Below are 15,447 nucleotides of genomic sequence, written 5' to 3' on the forward strand. Positions count from 1 at the left end.
TCTATCAAAATTATTTTAACCATTACTGAAATAAATTGTTAATAAAATCACTACTGTGACGATACCCAACCACAGGTACACAGTGGTAAAAGACAGAAAGATGCATCACGGTGTAACATGGGCCTTATAAGATGCTACACTACTTGACTTTCAACAATAAGCATTAGAAGGAAAGACTCAAGGACTTACAGGCTTTAGTCTGGTCTTTTACACAAGGATAATACAACCTATTTTATAGCATAGCTGAGCACTTTAACTAGTTAATGAAAATGGTTAACAAACAGAAGCCTTCCAAAGAGATATCACAATACCAGATTCCCTTTTGTATCACTTGAAATATGGTACCATCACTTGCATTACTGAAAATGGATTAGAGAAAAACACTTTTTCCTTATAGGCTTGCAGTTTTCAGCTTGATTCAATACTGATTTGACAGCATTTTAGATGAAGAAATGAAACTAAGGAGATATGATGATTCAGATGATAAAAGGGAACTGCTTCTTTCTTTTCAGCCAAACAATGTGAAATGACAAGCAAATATAACACATCAGAAAGATGTATTCTATCTTTCTAGCCATGAAAAATCTGCCTATTTGCCAAGTACTTTTAGGTCTCAGCTCTGCATTAGTCTATTGCTAGTCTATTGAAGAGCACAGGTGATTACTGTACTGAAGTTAATGGCTAGAGACAACTAGTAGAAAGTATATGGGGAAATGTTTTTGCTGCTGTAATTGGATCATTCTCTTTTTTCCCCCCCCAAAAAACTTAGCCACAGGTTCCTTTGTAGATGCACTATTAAGTCACCATGAAGGCCAAGCCCAAAATCTTATTGATACAAGTTAGACTGGCTTTTCATTTTTTTTTTCAAATATGGTCTTATTATTTTGAAGATAGCTGAAAGCATGTTAAAGTGTTTTTTCTACCTAGCCTGGCAGTACTTCCAAACAGCTCTCTTTACAACAGTTTCCGGAGACGACAGCCACCATCTACTCTCCCCAGATCTAAGAGAAAGTTGATGCCTTGCCATTTGATATACAGGTTCAAAAACTGATACTGCTCAAGAATTCAGAAAGGTTACCTACGGAAAGTATATATTTCATCCATCGTGACAGAAGAAAGTTCAAATGACTTCTCTAGAAACTTTAAATTTGTTCTGGCACTAGATCCCGCTTTCCTGGGTATTAAAAATTTGATGAATTTCTTTCCTTGATTAATACATGCAATCTTTCCACTGTGGATTCTTCACAGTGAAAATCAGTATTCAATTTACTTGCTCAGTAGTTGGAGTATGTAAAGCAGAGAGTACTTTGGTAAAGTCAGAAAATGCAGTATAAAATCACTAATTTCAAAATATTTTCTAGATATAAAGTTTTTGTATCATCATGAGGTAATAAGTAATTTGGAGGGAAAAGAATAAAATCAAAAAGAAATGTGATTTATATAACATTCTAGATGTGCTAATGTAAAATCTGGACCAGGGAGTCAAAGGATGAATGCTTTCTCTCATGTGTGGAAGCTAGAACTAATTTATAACTGTGCTAGTAAATACTTTGGGTTATATGCAAGTGTACACAGGTATATTAGTCTAGTTATTATATTTTCAGGTGAGAATTCAATTAGTCTAATTCCTTAGAAAGGCTGACAGTCCAATAAAATGATTTACCAGAAAAGGGGCACTCAAATGGTAGAGGATGGGGACAAGGGGTGAAGGACAGACAAAGAAGGAAAGGAAGGGAAGGGAGAACACAGTCATAAATTTAATGAATATCCTACAAAATTTAGAAAATTGAAGGACTGGCTGGCGTAGGGAGAGATGCGGGAGAATAATGAAAGGGTGATATCACTTAAGGTGTATTGTATTCATAAAGTAATTTGTTAAATGACAAAATGACAACTCCTTTGTACAACTATTTAAAGATAATAATAACAATGATGATGATGATGATGATGATGATGATGGTAGAGAAGCAACAAACAGGAAAAAAAAATCTCTTAAAGCCAAAACTGGAGGAACAAGGAGTTGAAAGAAGAGACCTCTCTGCTGCTTAGGGAAGATGGTACAAACTTAACACATCAGAAACAAAGAACTGTCCTACTGCATATTCTTTATTTACATGCAAAAGTTAATATATTTATTGCATGTTCACATGCTCAGTGTTACATTTGGAAGTCGGAGCTAAATTGTTAACTGAATAAAGAATAGCAGAGAGATGAGAATACACTAGAAACATTCTAAGAAAAAACTTAAGGTTTGTTTTCTTTGAATGTACAAAGTGAGTTTGAGATAGAACTAATATTCTTTTTGCTCTGCTACAAAGACAGTAGTACTCCAGAAAAGGAAGGTAATATGACTCCATATAAATTGGTCATGCAATATCTGCAATATGGTGATGTTCATTCTGGAGATTCAATCTAGAGGAAATGAAATTTTATTTTAAAAAAGAATAAAAATCAAAAATTTCTGAGTAGGGAAGTTTAGGGGAGGAGATAGTATTGTATAAGAAGCACATTAAATAACCTTTCTGATTTGAATAAAGGACATACAGAATAATGAATCTGTTAATTTGTTATATACTGGCAGAAGAACTGTTCCTAGAGCACATATTCTCTAGAGGAAAAAAATAGTGACATTAATATTTAAAGCTACATATATTTATGGCAATTTTGTATATACACATATCTTGAAAATGTGGGCTGAACTTAGCGTCTGTATGCGAACATTGTACCTCCTAAGCTACAGCCCACACTCTGTATAATTTGGTGCTAATAGAATGTCTCCTGAATTTTGCCTACGCCGGCTTTGAATTTGTGAGTCTCTGCTTCTGCCTTCCTAGTAGGTAGGATTATAGGAATGTATCACCTTGTCTTACCTTAGGATCATATTGTAAATATTTAATGTGATATTAATATTTGTCCTGTGAGAGAGTGAGATGCTATTAAGTTCCCTCTGCCTGTGCTGGAATTTCTAGATGGGACTGACATACTGAAAGAGAGGCTGGAACACAAAGCTTGTCCCAATCTAGATGATTGTAGGATATGCATTTATTGTCATTTTTAAATGACTAATTAGAAAGTGTGGCATTAGTTATGATAAAAATACTCTCATAGTTCCCCTATCCCTCCATCCCATAATCCTAAGTGTAGTAAAATTCTCCCATTGGACATCCAGACCATTATCTCTCAATTTTTCTGTGCTTTCAAAAAGACACTAAAATGCCAATGTCTTTAGTGAAAATAATTACATATGTAAATTAGCTATTCTTTTTTTAAGCACTTTTTTATTGTGAAAATACTGTACAGAGGGGTTACAATTACATGGGCAAGATAATGAGTACATTTCTTATTAAGCATTGTAGCCTCCTCCTTAGTTTCCCCTTCCCATCCCATCCTCCCCTTTTCCCCTCAGTAAATTAGCTATTCTTATTGACAATATCATGAATGATATAAGTAGTAAAAAAAAAAACATTCCTTGCATTGGTTGTGTCTTATGAACACAAACCTGTAGTAGGCATGAGTTATTAAATGAGCTAAGACTAATGTTTTGATACTTTTCTTAAGATCTAACAAATAAGTGACTTTTCAACTATCAGTTTTGGAAAGAGCCTCATTTTTGAAAATGTCTCCATTAAAATAATAGTATAATTTCAAACAGTATAGCTTCAAAATATGTTGCTAATACAAAACCTCCAGTATTTATTTAGTAAAAGAAAATTTCCACCCAGTAGGTACTATACTTCAGGAGACTCAAGGTTTATCAAAACAAAACCATAATTTCAGATTCCAGCATAAGCCTGTAGATAAGCTTATCTTATATGTGGGTTCCACTCAATAAAATATACTATGGTAGGGCTGGGAAGGTGGCTCAGTGGTAGAGCGCTTGCCTTGCATGCATGAGGCCCTGGGTTCGATTCCCCAGCACCACATAAGCAAAAAGGAAAAAAGCCGGAAGTGGCGCTGTGGTTCAAGTGGTAGAGCACTAGCCTTGAGCTGAAGAGCTGAGGGACAATGCCCAGGCCCAGAGTTCAGGCCCACGACCGGACCCCCCCAACAAAAAAAAAAAAACCCAAAAATATACTATGTTAATACATATGATTTCTTTCAGTACTCCTTTGTGAACAGATTTGATAAGATCACATTAATCTGAACTCAACTTTTCTCCTCGATGTCATCACAGAAAAACAGCATTTCCACTTTTATTTTTGACAATCTTAAATTAAAATCATATACATATTTTTTGTTGTTGTTGTCATGGGGCTTGAACTCTGGGCCTGGGTGCTAACCCTCAGCTCTTCAGCTCAAGGCAGGCACTCTACCACTTGAGCCATAGTATCACTTCCATTTTTCGGAGTGGCTTTTTGGAGATAAGAGTCTCATGGACTTCCCTGCTTGGGCTGGCTTTGAACCGTGATCCTCAGATCTCAGCCTCTCAGTAGCTAGGATTACAGGCGTGAGCCACAGGCACCTGTCTAAAAATCATATTTTCTATACCCATAGCTGGTGGCGTCACATGTTGCTATCTAAAGAAGTAACATTGTCCTCAGCCCTCCAGTGCCATGTCCACTTCTATCCCCAAGTAGCTCCTGAATCCTTTCACTACATGAAAGCATGTTATATTGCCTTTTCTATTGTGATGTCAAGATCTCAGTTCATAATCAATTTATTTAGGCATACTACAATTTCTCGCCACTATTATCTATATTTCTTTTACATATTTGCATGAAACTCTCATGGACTGAACCATGGGAACTTTTCCTAAAGCATACATTTTATCAAGTCATGTTTTCCGTTTATCAACTCACTAGAAAACCATAGAAAAATAAACCAATTAACATAGTTTATCATAATCTGCTTAGGTTTATCTCTTAGAACTTCTTTTTATAGTCAACATTTCCTAAATCCATTGTATTAACCATTGTTTATTATTTTTTTTTCCCCATATTTTGTGCTGATCCTGAGACTTGAACTCAGGGCCTGGGTACTGTCTCTGAGCTTTTATGCTCAGATAATATTCTACCACTTGAGCTACATCTCCAGTGTTGCCTTTTTGTTGATTAATTGTAGATAAGTGCAGCATTATTTACCATAGCTAAGATATGGAACCAACCCACATGCCCCTCAGTAGATGAATGAATGAAGAAAATGTGGCTATAGGGCTGGGAAGGTGGCTCTGTGGTAGGGCACTTGCCTTGCATGCATGAGGCCCTGGGTTCGATTCCTCAGCACCACATAAGCAAAAAGAAAAAAGCCAGAAGTGGCACTGTGGCTCAAGCGGTAGAGCGCTAGCCTTGAGCTGAAGAGCTGAGGGAGAGTGCCCAGGCCCAGAGTTCAGGCCCACAACCGGACCCCTCCCCCCCAAAAAAAGAAAACGTGGCTATATATATATATATATATATATATATATATATATATATATATATATATATGAATTCTATGCTTCCTTCAGAAAGAATGACATGGCCCCATTTGTAAGAAAATGGAAGGACTTATAGGTCCCATGGTTTCACTTATTTGTAATAAGTAATGTATGTTTAGGACAATCTTAGCAGATGAGCAGAACAGCTCAATAGTTATCTATGTACATATGACTATATAGGATGATGCTAAGCGAAATGAATTCCAAGACATGGACACAAGAGGTTTTTCTATGTTGTCGCTGTTTTCAATGTACTATGTGATTTCTTTTTTTCTTCCCCCCCACATTTATTTCATTTATTAATCTGCATGTAAGATTCAAACCTAATTAAAATATTAAACATTATAAACAGGAAATCTTAACATTTCGGTTTCCTCTTTCCATGACAAATGAGATATAATACTTTTGTCTTTTGTGTTTTTTCCCCCTATGGTTTATCTTCTGTTGGCATGATATTTTATTTTGGTACCCTGGGTATTGTATATACTTTTATCTGAATTAGAGAAGGGAAGGTGAGACAAAAAACAAAGGGGAAACCAAGGTAACAGCAATACTACAAGACAATATGTTGGAAATGATCCGTACAACTTGTGGAGGGGTAGGGAGGAGGGAAAGATGGAGAAAAATGAGGGAGGGGGTAACAAGTTTGATAAGAAACTAACTTACATACATATAACCCTCTGTATATCACCTTGACCATAAAATTAAAATTAAAAAAAGAAAGAGTCTCAAGGTCTTTCCTGCCTGGCCTGACTTCAAACCATGATGTTCAGATCTCAGCCTCCTGCATACATAGGATTACAGGCCTAGCTTTGTACTGTCCATTCTTTATCCATGGATAATCTGTGTTTTCCAATCACTACAATGGCCTTCTCAATTTGTTCTACTCAAAGAGCATCCAGGCTTAAAATTATTTCCCTTAATATCAGGTTCTCTCTCTTTATCTATTTTTCTTTTTCTTGTCACATGTTCTTGACAAGACACAGAAAATAAACTGTGTTTTCTTATATGCAGAGGTAGGTAAAACTCAAAATCCTTAATCTTGTCTTATTACATATGTCAATATATCATTGACAGACATCACAATAGGAAGGTAGAAAGAAGGCACTAGGGAACTCTATATTGTCAAGTGCCAGAGAAACCTTTACTTAGTATTATTTTTAAGTAAGAAATACATTTTTGTTTTTGTTTTGTTTTTGCATTACCTATTGAACAAAGACCTTTTCTTATTGTATCTGAGACCATACGGGGATTTCATGTTGGTGCCAGGCATTTTGATCAAGGGTCAGATATAATTGTTGGCGCTTCAGAGGAGAAGTAAATTATTTCTGTGCTAATATGTTCTGCAGTTGCCATTGTTTTCATGAATCCAGTAAGAGTCATTATGTCTTTAAAAGCTGCATTACACCCTGCTACTTTGCCAAAGTTTGAGATCAGCTTGAGTAACTTCAGAGTAGAGTCTATGACATTCTTTAAATACAAGATCATGTTGTCTGAAAAGAGGGAGAGTTTTATGTCGTCTTTGCCTATTTGGATTTCCTTTATGTTTGCATCTTGTCTTATTGCACAAGGTAGGCATTCTAATACTATATTGACCCTGGGTATTGTATATATGTTTATCTGAACTAGGGAAGGGAAGGGGAACAACAAAATGCTAAGACAAAGGACAAAGTAGAAACCTATCTAACAGTGATACTCACAAGAAAATATGTTGCAAATGATCTGTACAACTTGGGTGGGGAGAGTACAGATTGGGAAGCAGGGAAAGAAGGAGAAAAATGAGGGAGGGGTAACAAGTTAAAATGTAATCATACCTTACTTATGTAACTGTAACCCTTCTGAACATCACTTTGATAATTTTTTTATAGCTGCATTATACTTTTGCTTCATAATGATTTTCAAAATTAGAATACTGCTGTGTTGTGCTGTCTTCCTATTGTAAATGCTGGCAATAATCGTACATGCCAAGCAGCTTTCTATCCTACACACAGAGCTGGTATAGGCTTTCAGTGAAAAGATTCTTACTAATATTAAGAAAGAAATGAAACAGTAAGAAAATGAATACAGACAGACATCAAAACATCCTCTAACTACTTCGGTTGCTTACTTCATGCTCCCGTGACCTGCCTCTTTACTCACTGAGGCTTTTAAAGATGGCCATTTTCCATATCTTAAAAGGAAGAGATAGGAAAACGACTCCATCTTCCCAAGCACAATCTGATCTTCCCCAAGAAGTGGAGAAAAGGAAGAAGATGATTCTCAGTGACAACTTATGCAATGTTTTCATAAAGACAAATGACCATGAATGGTACTATCTGAAAATGTTCAGAATCATACTTTCTAGTCTCAGATTATAGCTCAGGTATAATTCAGTATAAGTGAGATAAGTTTTATCAATTAACTATTTGAAGTTCCTCATTTTTCAGAAGAAAGCAAGATCAATGTTAGTTTTTCTTATCCCCCAATATAATAATAATAATAATAAAACCCTGAACTCAAATAGCCCTCTTCAGTTCAACGAAAAGGATATTTTCCTGGCAATGCTGTTCCAACCCGGTAATCAGTATAGCTCTTGCTTGGATGGAAGTTGAAAATGAAAAGAAGGTTTGCTCTCTCAAAAGTGATGATCTTATTGCCTTCATGCTTTTCACTCACATAGGCCTGTAATAATTAACATATGTTACCTTTAAATAACACTGAGATGCAGCTATTATGGGAAAGTCCTTTTATTTTTCTTAATAATCTTGTTCACTGCTGAAAGTTCCAGAAATTTTTATTTTTAACATGTTATAATTTTGCTATCTAGACCACTTATGACAACGTCACCTATTGCAGAGAGAACATAAAACATCTTGCTAGCCACCTGCTAATCTCAAATGAAGCACAGATTAGTGCTGTGGCTTAGGTTTTTAAGTAAAATCACAGGATCCGCACTATATATCAAGTATTCATTTGTATTAAATCTACTTATAAGTGCATGTTCCTTAGGAATATTTTTAATCCCCAGAATAATATGTCAAGGTACATAAAATATTACTTTTCAAAATTTAATGTTACTATATCTAGATTCTGAAATTATAGTTATTCTACAAATCATACATTTGTATACTATGTAATCAAAATCATAGGCAAACTAAAGCCCATTAAAATATGGTGGGTGTTTTCTGTTCTCAAAACATGCCTGAAAAGAACCTATGGTTGCACCCTTCTTATGTGAAACATCATGCATCCCCAGAAGGCTACAACTAGCCTCTGCTTTTCCAACAGCCTCCTGGCCTAGCTCAGCATGAAGAGGACTTGCATGCAAGCACAGAAACAGCATCACTCTTGGTGATTTAGAAATGAGAACTTGGCTCTAGCGTAAACAGTGTGTCTTTTGATATTCAACACCATTCCTACTGAAAAGAAGCATCATTTTGCTCATTTTCCTGGAGATGGCATTACTAATAAATGTGATTAGGGTACTGGTGTCATGTAGCCAATCTTACTGAATATATAAGTACCTTTGTTCAACCATCAAAAAAAAAACCCCAGACACCAGTGTAAAAACACATCAATAGTCATTTCAAACAGCATCAATATAAAGTAAATGGATTATAACTAACACGTACTATATGCTAATTTTTGCAGTGGGGAGGAAAAAAATACCTGAATAAAATTTGCACCTGTTAATTACATTTTCTAAAACTTACTGAAAACTTAAATTTCAAAGGAGATCCAGACTCATGAAAAATACTAAACAACACACAAGTATAATGGCATCAAATCAAAATGACAAGTTAGAGACTAATAAAGAAGGGGGGAAAAAGTAAAGCTTACATTTTGTCAAAGTAGCTTCTTTATAACATTGTAATTATTTATATAAAGAAAAAGCAGTCAAAATAATTAAGATATTTCCACAGCAATCTGCAAAATGTGTTCCAGGGAGAGCTTTTATAATTTAGTTTAACCAATTGAAATAAAAATACTAAATTTAAACAAGAGCAAACTAACCAAGAAAGTAAACAGGGCATTTTGTTTCAGATTTCCATTATCTACTGGAGAGATTTCAGTGGCATGTTTTGACAACCTGAAGTATGTTACAGTGAACCACACACTGAATAACAAAGCAGTGTCTGGGAGATCTGCATATAGATTTAAAATGATTGTCATTCTAAGCATGTCCAGCATTGGTGACTAAAACATCACTTTTAGAGTAAAGAGCTTACCTGTGGAGCTGAAAGCCAGCCACATCTTTCCTCCAATCTATTCATATCCCTGTCAAAGTTATTTAGGAGTTTATAGCGAAGAAGGTCGTCATCAGTTAAATGAAACTGTCTTCTGGCATAATGGTAACTCTCATTATTTCCTTTCCTTGGGAAGTCTAACCATTCAGGATGCCCAAACTCATTTCCTGTATCAAACAAGAACATACAAAAAAAGTGTTAACTATCACCCCAAATATCAGTAATTCATGCTATATATGTATATACACACACATATATATGTCATGATATATGATTTGAAAGTCGTTATAATTAGTTCAGAGTATAAAATATTATCACTATACTCTGAGAAAGATATAAAGACCTTCAAAACCATAGTGGTTTTGTGAAGAAAGTGCATTTGGATTCTGAAGCCTTATAGTCCAGCTTTACCTCGAACACTCATTCCTGATTATACATCTTGGTTTCCTCATGTGCAAATGAGGACAATTACATTCATCACACTTACCTCATCTCTGAAATAATCTAGGAGATCAGGAATTTCTGAAAATCTCTATCTCTGTAACCTCTGCAACCTATAACTATGCTTTACAATTTCCACTGGCTTTGTATATACTGTTGCTCTTTGATCCTCTAAGGAATCCTCTATTATATTCATTTCACAGATGAGAAATTCAGAGCTCTGGGCAGTTAAGGGATTTGTTCAACCTTACATATATAATACTAAGTACAAAATAAGCATTAAAGTTTACTTTGTGTGATTAAAATAACCATGTTTTCTATCACAATCTTTAGGCAAACATATTGTGTATTTCAGGTGTTACAGAAATCCAAGCCACATTTATATTATTTTCCTTGATTCCTTTTAATATCTATTTTCTATCATTACATGTGTGTCTTCTTCTGAAATTGTGTGTGTGTGTGTGTGTGTGTGTACACAGCTGGCACTAACTGAAGAATCCATTTAAACATTATTTCTCACTAAATAATTAGACCTAGAGATCCAATAAATTAAAAAAATATATAATATAGTATTTGACCTGATAATTAGATTTGAATGTCTCCTTTTGTTTGTCCCTATTTAGTTACTAATTTAAAGTGTTTTCCCCTAAAATTTAATTTTTTTTCTAAATGTACCTTTATGTGCTTTCTTTCTAAATGTACCTTCATGTGCCACTATAATAACAATAATTTCCAAAGCCACAAATTTGTCTCAGAAGCAAAAACTTACATGACAAATGTACTTGGATTGTAGAGCTGTTTGGTTCTTTTTCCACTCATTTTACAGGCCAAAATTGTATAAGGATGAATTTATTCATATTTTTATTAATACATATTCCCAAAGCAACATATTAATGTGCTTTGTATTATCTACACTTCCTACTTCAAAGAAACTAGCATATTAACATTCTAATAAATAAATCCTAATAAGCTAGGATTTAATTCCAAATGATTTACTATAGGGACTTCAAATAGTAAACTTTGCCAAGAAACACTGCAAGTTACATTTAATTTTACAGGGCTAGACCATCTAAAATTTAAAAAAAAAATGTAGCAATTCAAACCCTATAGCAATTTCACAAAAAGAAAGCATCTGCAAACATTTTACTAAATTCTAATAGTTCAGTCAATTAAAACAAAGGAGGAGGCAACAATGCTCAATAGGAAATGTACTCCTTACCTTGCTCATGTAACTGTAACCCCTCTGTATGGCATTTTTACAATAAAAAAATGTACAAAAAAAGAAAAAAAAAGTATTTCTGGGGATGTTGTACCACATGTAACAAAGAAGGAATCCAGATTTCTACCTCTCTGAGATCTACATTAACATTAGCATGCTTTAAATTCATATTAGTAACTCTGGTCTGTTATAGTTAAGAGTCCTGCCTTGGAATTCAACCTGTATCAGCCCAAGATATATTGCTGGAACACATCGCTCAGCCATTCGGCAGGGAGAATCAAGTACATCCAGAATTACAGACAGAGCATGTTCTTTAGTGAATGTGGAATAAGGGCATATGCAAGCACCTAAGTAACTACAAGTGGGATTTCAAATACTGGTTATTTACAATGGGATAGCTAGTCTGCTATTTAGATAGCAGATTAGATTCAGGCTTTCTATGGGAAAAAATACTTTTGTACTAGTCATGGCATTTAGGGTTGATTTCAGTATTAATAAGAGATTCTTTCACCTTTCTTGTGGAGAATGTGACAACACCATCATCAAAGAAGAGAAAGTAAGGAAATTATAGATCTATTATAAACTAGTGTCTATTGTAAGCACTTCATAGGAATTAGTTTCTTCTGTTTTTATCAACACTGTGATGTAGGCATCATATCATTATTATTAATATTTAATGAGGAAACAGAGACACAAGGAAACAACACAGTCAATGAGTAGTTGAAACCAGTCTTGTTTTGGTAAACTGATTTTAATTACTAATAAACACACTGACTTGCTCAGAAGCAAATGCAATGCAAATGAACTGCTAAGAACAAGCAACCTTTCCTTGTGTAGGAGAGATTCCACGTTAATTCAATAAAATGCACTAAAAGCATGGAGAGAAAGGTGATTCACAGTGAAGAATTCAGATTAGTCACATAACACGATTTGTACTGAAGAGAAATGGCAGGCAAGATGCAATTAAAGTAGTAATAGTCTTATATACTTTAGCCCTTCTATCATAGGGAATAAGAATTAAAGCTGGCTTTAAGTAGAAGAATAGAAGCATCACATGTATATGTTATTAAAATGTTTGATAGACTATGAGAGGCAATGGATATCAGATGTTGAATGGTAGATAAGCTGAGTGGCAACTACCTATGAACTGCAATCAACTGCAGTAAGAATGATATAAAGAACATTAATACAGGTAGCATTTCTGAGAGAGAAAGAACAATACATCATGACTAGGTGAGAGAGGAAAAGGGACATTAGATAAAATTTTGAAGTTCTGAATCCAGGACACAGAGTAATGTTCAGATTAACTGCTATGGGAAAAATAGTGACAAAGTTTGGTATAAGAAGATAATGAGGTCAATGTTAGGTGTATTAAATTTTAAAATGTGAAGGGTTTACAGGCATTCAGGGATTTAGAGTAAAAGTAATAAAAACAAAATAAGGTATTGTAATTCAGGAGAGAAAGTGAGGTCAAGAGCAAGAGTAATTTGTAAGCCCTCAGTAAATAAAAGGCAAAGGCCCCAAAGGAAAGTGGGACCAGGAAGATCCCTGGCAACAGCAGGCAGAAAGGAGATTAATTAAAATAGTAATACTGAGGAGCAACAGTTAGGAGGACATTAGAGTGGTGTCAAATGCAACTAATATATGTATATGAAGATCTTATTATATTATCAACCCTTTAGTATAGGAGCAAAATGGTATTGATTGCACTTTTCAGTCTATATTGCACTCCAGAATAATTAATGGACATATTCATCCCCATTCCATTACCTTTAGGGACAGGCTCAGGCAGAGACATATGCATGTATATGTGTATGCGTGTGTATGTATGTATGTATATATGTGTATATGTCATAGATATTTGAGATTTATGTATTATATATATATGATATAAACTTCCCCATACATTCTGAAAGTAGATGAGCTGAAGACTTCACTCTGAAAAACAAGTGTAAAACCTTGAAAATTCTTTATGCCGAAGAATAGTTACACAACATGTGGTCAATGAACATAGATTTCCAAGACTGTGAGACTTAGATTTAAATTCCAGTTAAACCACTTATTAGTGATACGAATGTAGGTCATTACTTTGAGCTGTCAGTTTCCTTACCTGGAAAATAGAATAACAAGTTTCAAAAAGCTCTTGCAAGGTTCAAATCAGGTGACATGAGTGATGGGCTAGCAATTCTATACATTTAGTGGATGGGGCTTTTATGCTATATACTCCCACTTACTATGACATTATTCAGAAAAGAATATCCTAGAAAGCATCAGAAGAGTTACATTAAAGCTACAGTTTCTAGGTGACATCATTCCAAGCAGAAATGGTCATAACTACTATGAGCCGACTTACAAATGGCTTTAAAGTTCTGATTTTTTACAGTGTCCGTAATCCTATGTATAGGAGATTCTTGGTCTGAGGCTAGGCCTGGGCAGAAATGCTAGCTAACTAAAGCAAAAGAGGGTATGAAATGTTCAAACCCCAATGGGTTCAAGTCCCATTTTTAGCAGTCTGAACTCTTATAAGTGAATTCATAAAGTATATATATATATATATATATATATATAGAGAGAGAGAGAGAGAGAGAGAGAGAGAGTTATGTGACAATGTAATGTAAAATTAAATTTCAAAGCTAGGAAAATAAAGCTATTAAAATCATAAGATGAAACTATTTTGTTAGAGAATCACTTATTCATCTCTATTAGACTCATTTAGATTTCCTAAAAAAAAAATCTTTCCCTAGAGAAACCTCTTTTTAAAGTAAACATATGGATACCTGCATACAGGAAAAATACTGGAAAATTTTATCATTGATTGCAGACAAACATTGTATGTACAGGGTGGCTTTTGAATGTTATCTCTATTGGAATGAGTTGACAAGGGACAAATTAAGTTTAATATGGACAAACACAACAGTAAATTTCATTTTTGGTTCAAAACTGTAAACACAAGCATAAAATAAAGGGAATCAAATCAAAGAAAGTCTTTCAAAGTGACCTTGGAGTAACAATGATCCATTTATGGTGTGCATAGAAAAAAATGGAAAATGGATTTTAGTATCATACCCCCAGCTCACAACTCATAAACCTAAAAAAGAAAACTACTATCATTAAAAAAATAAATAAAAAACTTTAAAAAAGTTAAAAATGTCCTCCATGGCTATTGTCTACAAATTACTTAGAAATGGGAAGTACTTGAGAGAGTACAGTAAAATATAGTCACAAAAATTAGCTTATACTGAAGAATTGCTACATAAAAATGAGTTTATTGTTCATGCCTGAAGATCATGGTACAAAGCCAGCCTGGGCAGGAAAGAGACTCATTTCCAATTAATCATCAAAAAGCTAGAAATGGGTATTTGTCTTAAATGTTAGAGACCTACCCTTGAACATGAAAGATCAGATAGTACCTAGACCCTAAATTTAAGTCCCAAGTGGCACCAAAAAAAAAAAAAAAAAAGAATGGTGACGGAGGTTCATCCCTTTAATCCTTAGCTACTCAGGAGGCTTGATCTGAAGATTACAACTTGGAGCCAACCTGGGTAAGAAAGTCCCTGAGACTCTTATCTCCAATTAACCACCAAAGAGAAGAAGTTCATGGCCAAGTGATATACCAGTAGCCTTGAACAACAAAAGCCCTGAGTTCAAGTCCCACGAAAAGCGTGTGTGTGTGTGTGTGTGTGTGTGTGTGTGTGTGTGTGTGTAAAAGCATGTGCGTGTGTATGTATGCGCACACACACACACACAGAGCTACAAATATAAATTGATTCAAGTTTTGGCTAAGGTGAGTAATTTGTTTTAGTAGATGGTTTGTTGGACTGGGAATAACCTGATCTGAATCAGCATTTTAATTTAATCGAAGTAAAATCTACTTCCAAATTATAGCTAATATAGGATATATACACATGTATACATAATATAGGTGATAATTTCTTCAAGGATTGCAACACGTATGAAAGAAATAGAGTAAAAGCATTCCTAGTGATTGCCAGACATTTGGGAGAAAATGTTGTATGTGTGATCATATATGTGCATTTTTCTGAGGTAGAAATGTTTTCTTCACATTTTCTATGTATCTGAGGGATTGTAACAACCTCTATGAAAAGGTAAAAAGGATGAGGGAACTTTGAGGAGAGCATTTTAAACAC

The 15,447-nt window shown here is 34.6% G+C and overlaps 1 protein-coding gene across 1 annotated transcript in view; it reads right to left on the minus strand.

Moving 5' to 3' along the window:
* Positions 1-15,447, minus strand: part of Gbe1 (1,4-alpha-glucan branching enzyme 1) — a 207,432-nt gene that overhangs the window by 21,557 nt on the left and 170,428 nt on the right. The window contains exons 13-14 of the mRNA XM_042676802.1: positions 9,622-9,806; positions 7,944-8,074 (exon numbers count right to left, since the gene is read on the minus strand). Coding sequence (XP_042532736.1) covers positions 7,944-8,074; positions 9,622-9,806 — 316 coding nt within the window. The remainder of the gene's footprint in view (positions 1-7,943; positions 8,075-9,621; positions 9,807-15,447) is intronic.

Source organism: Dipodomys spectabilis, unplaced genomic scaffold (assembly GCF_019054845.1).
Source record: "Dipodomys spectabilis isolate Male_0828 unplaced genomic scaffold, ASM1905484v1 ptg000032l, whole genome shotgun sequence".
Taxonomy (NCBI): Eukaryota; Metazoa; Chordata; class Mammalia; order Rodentia; family Heteromyidae; genus Dipodomys; species Dipodomys spectabilis.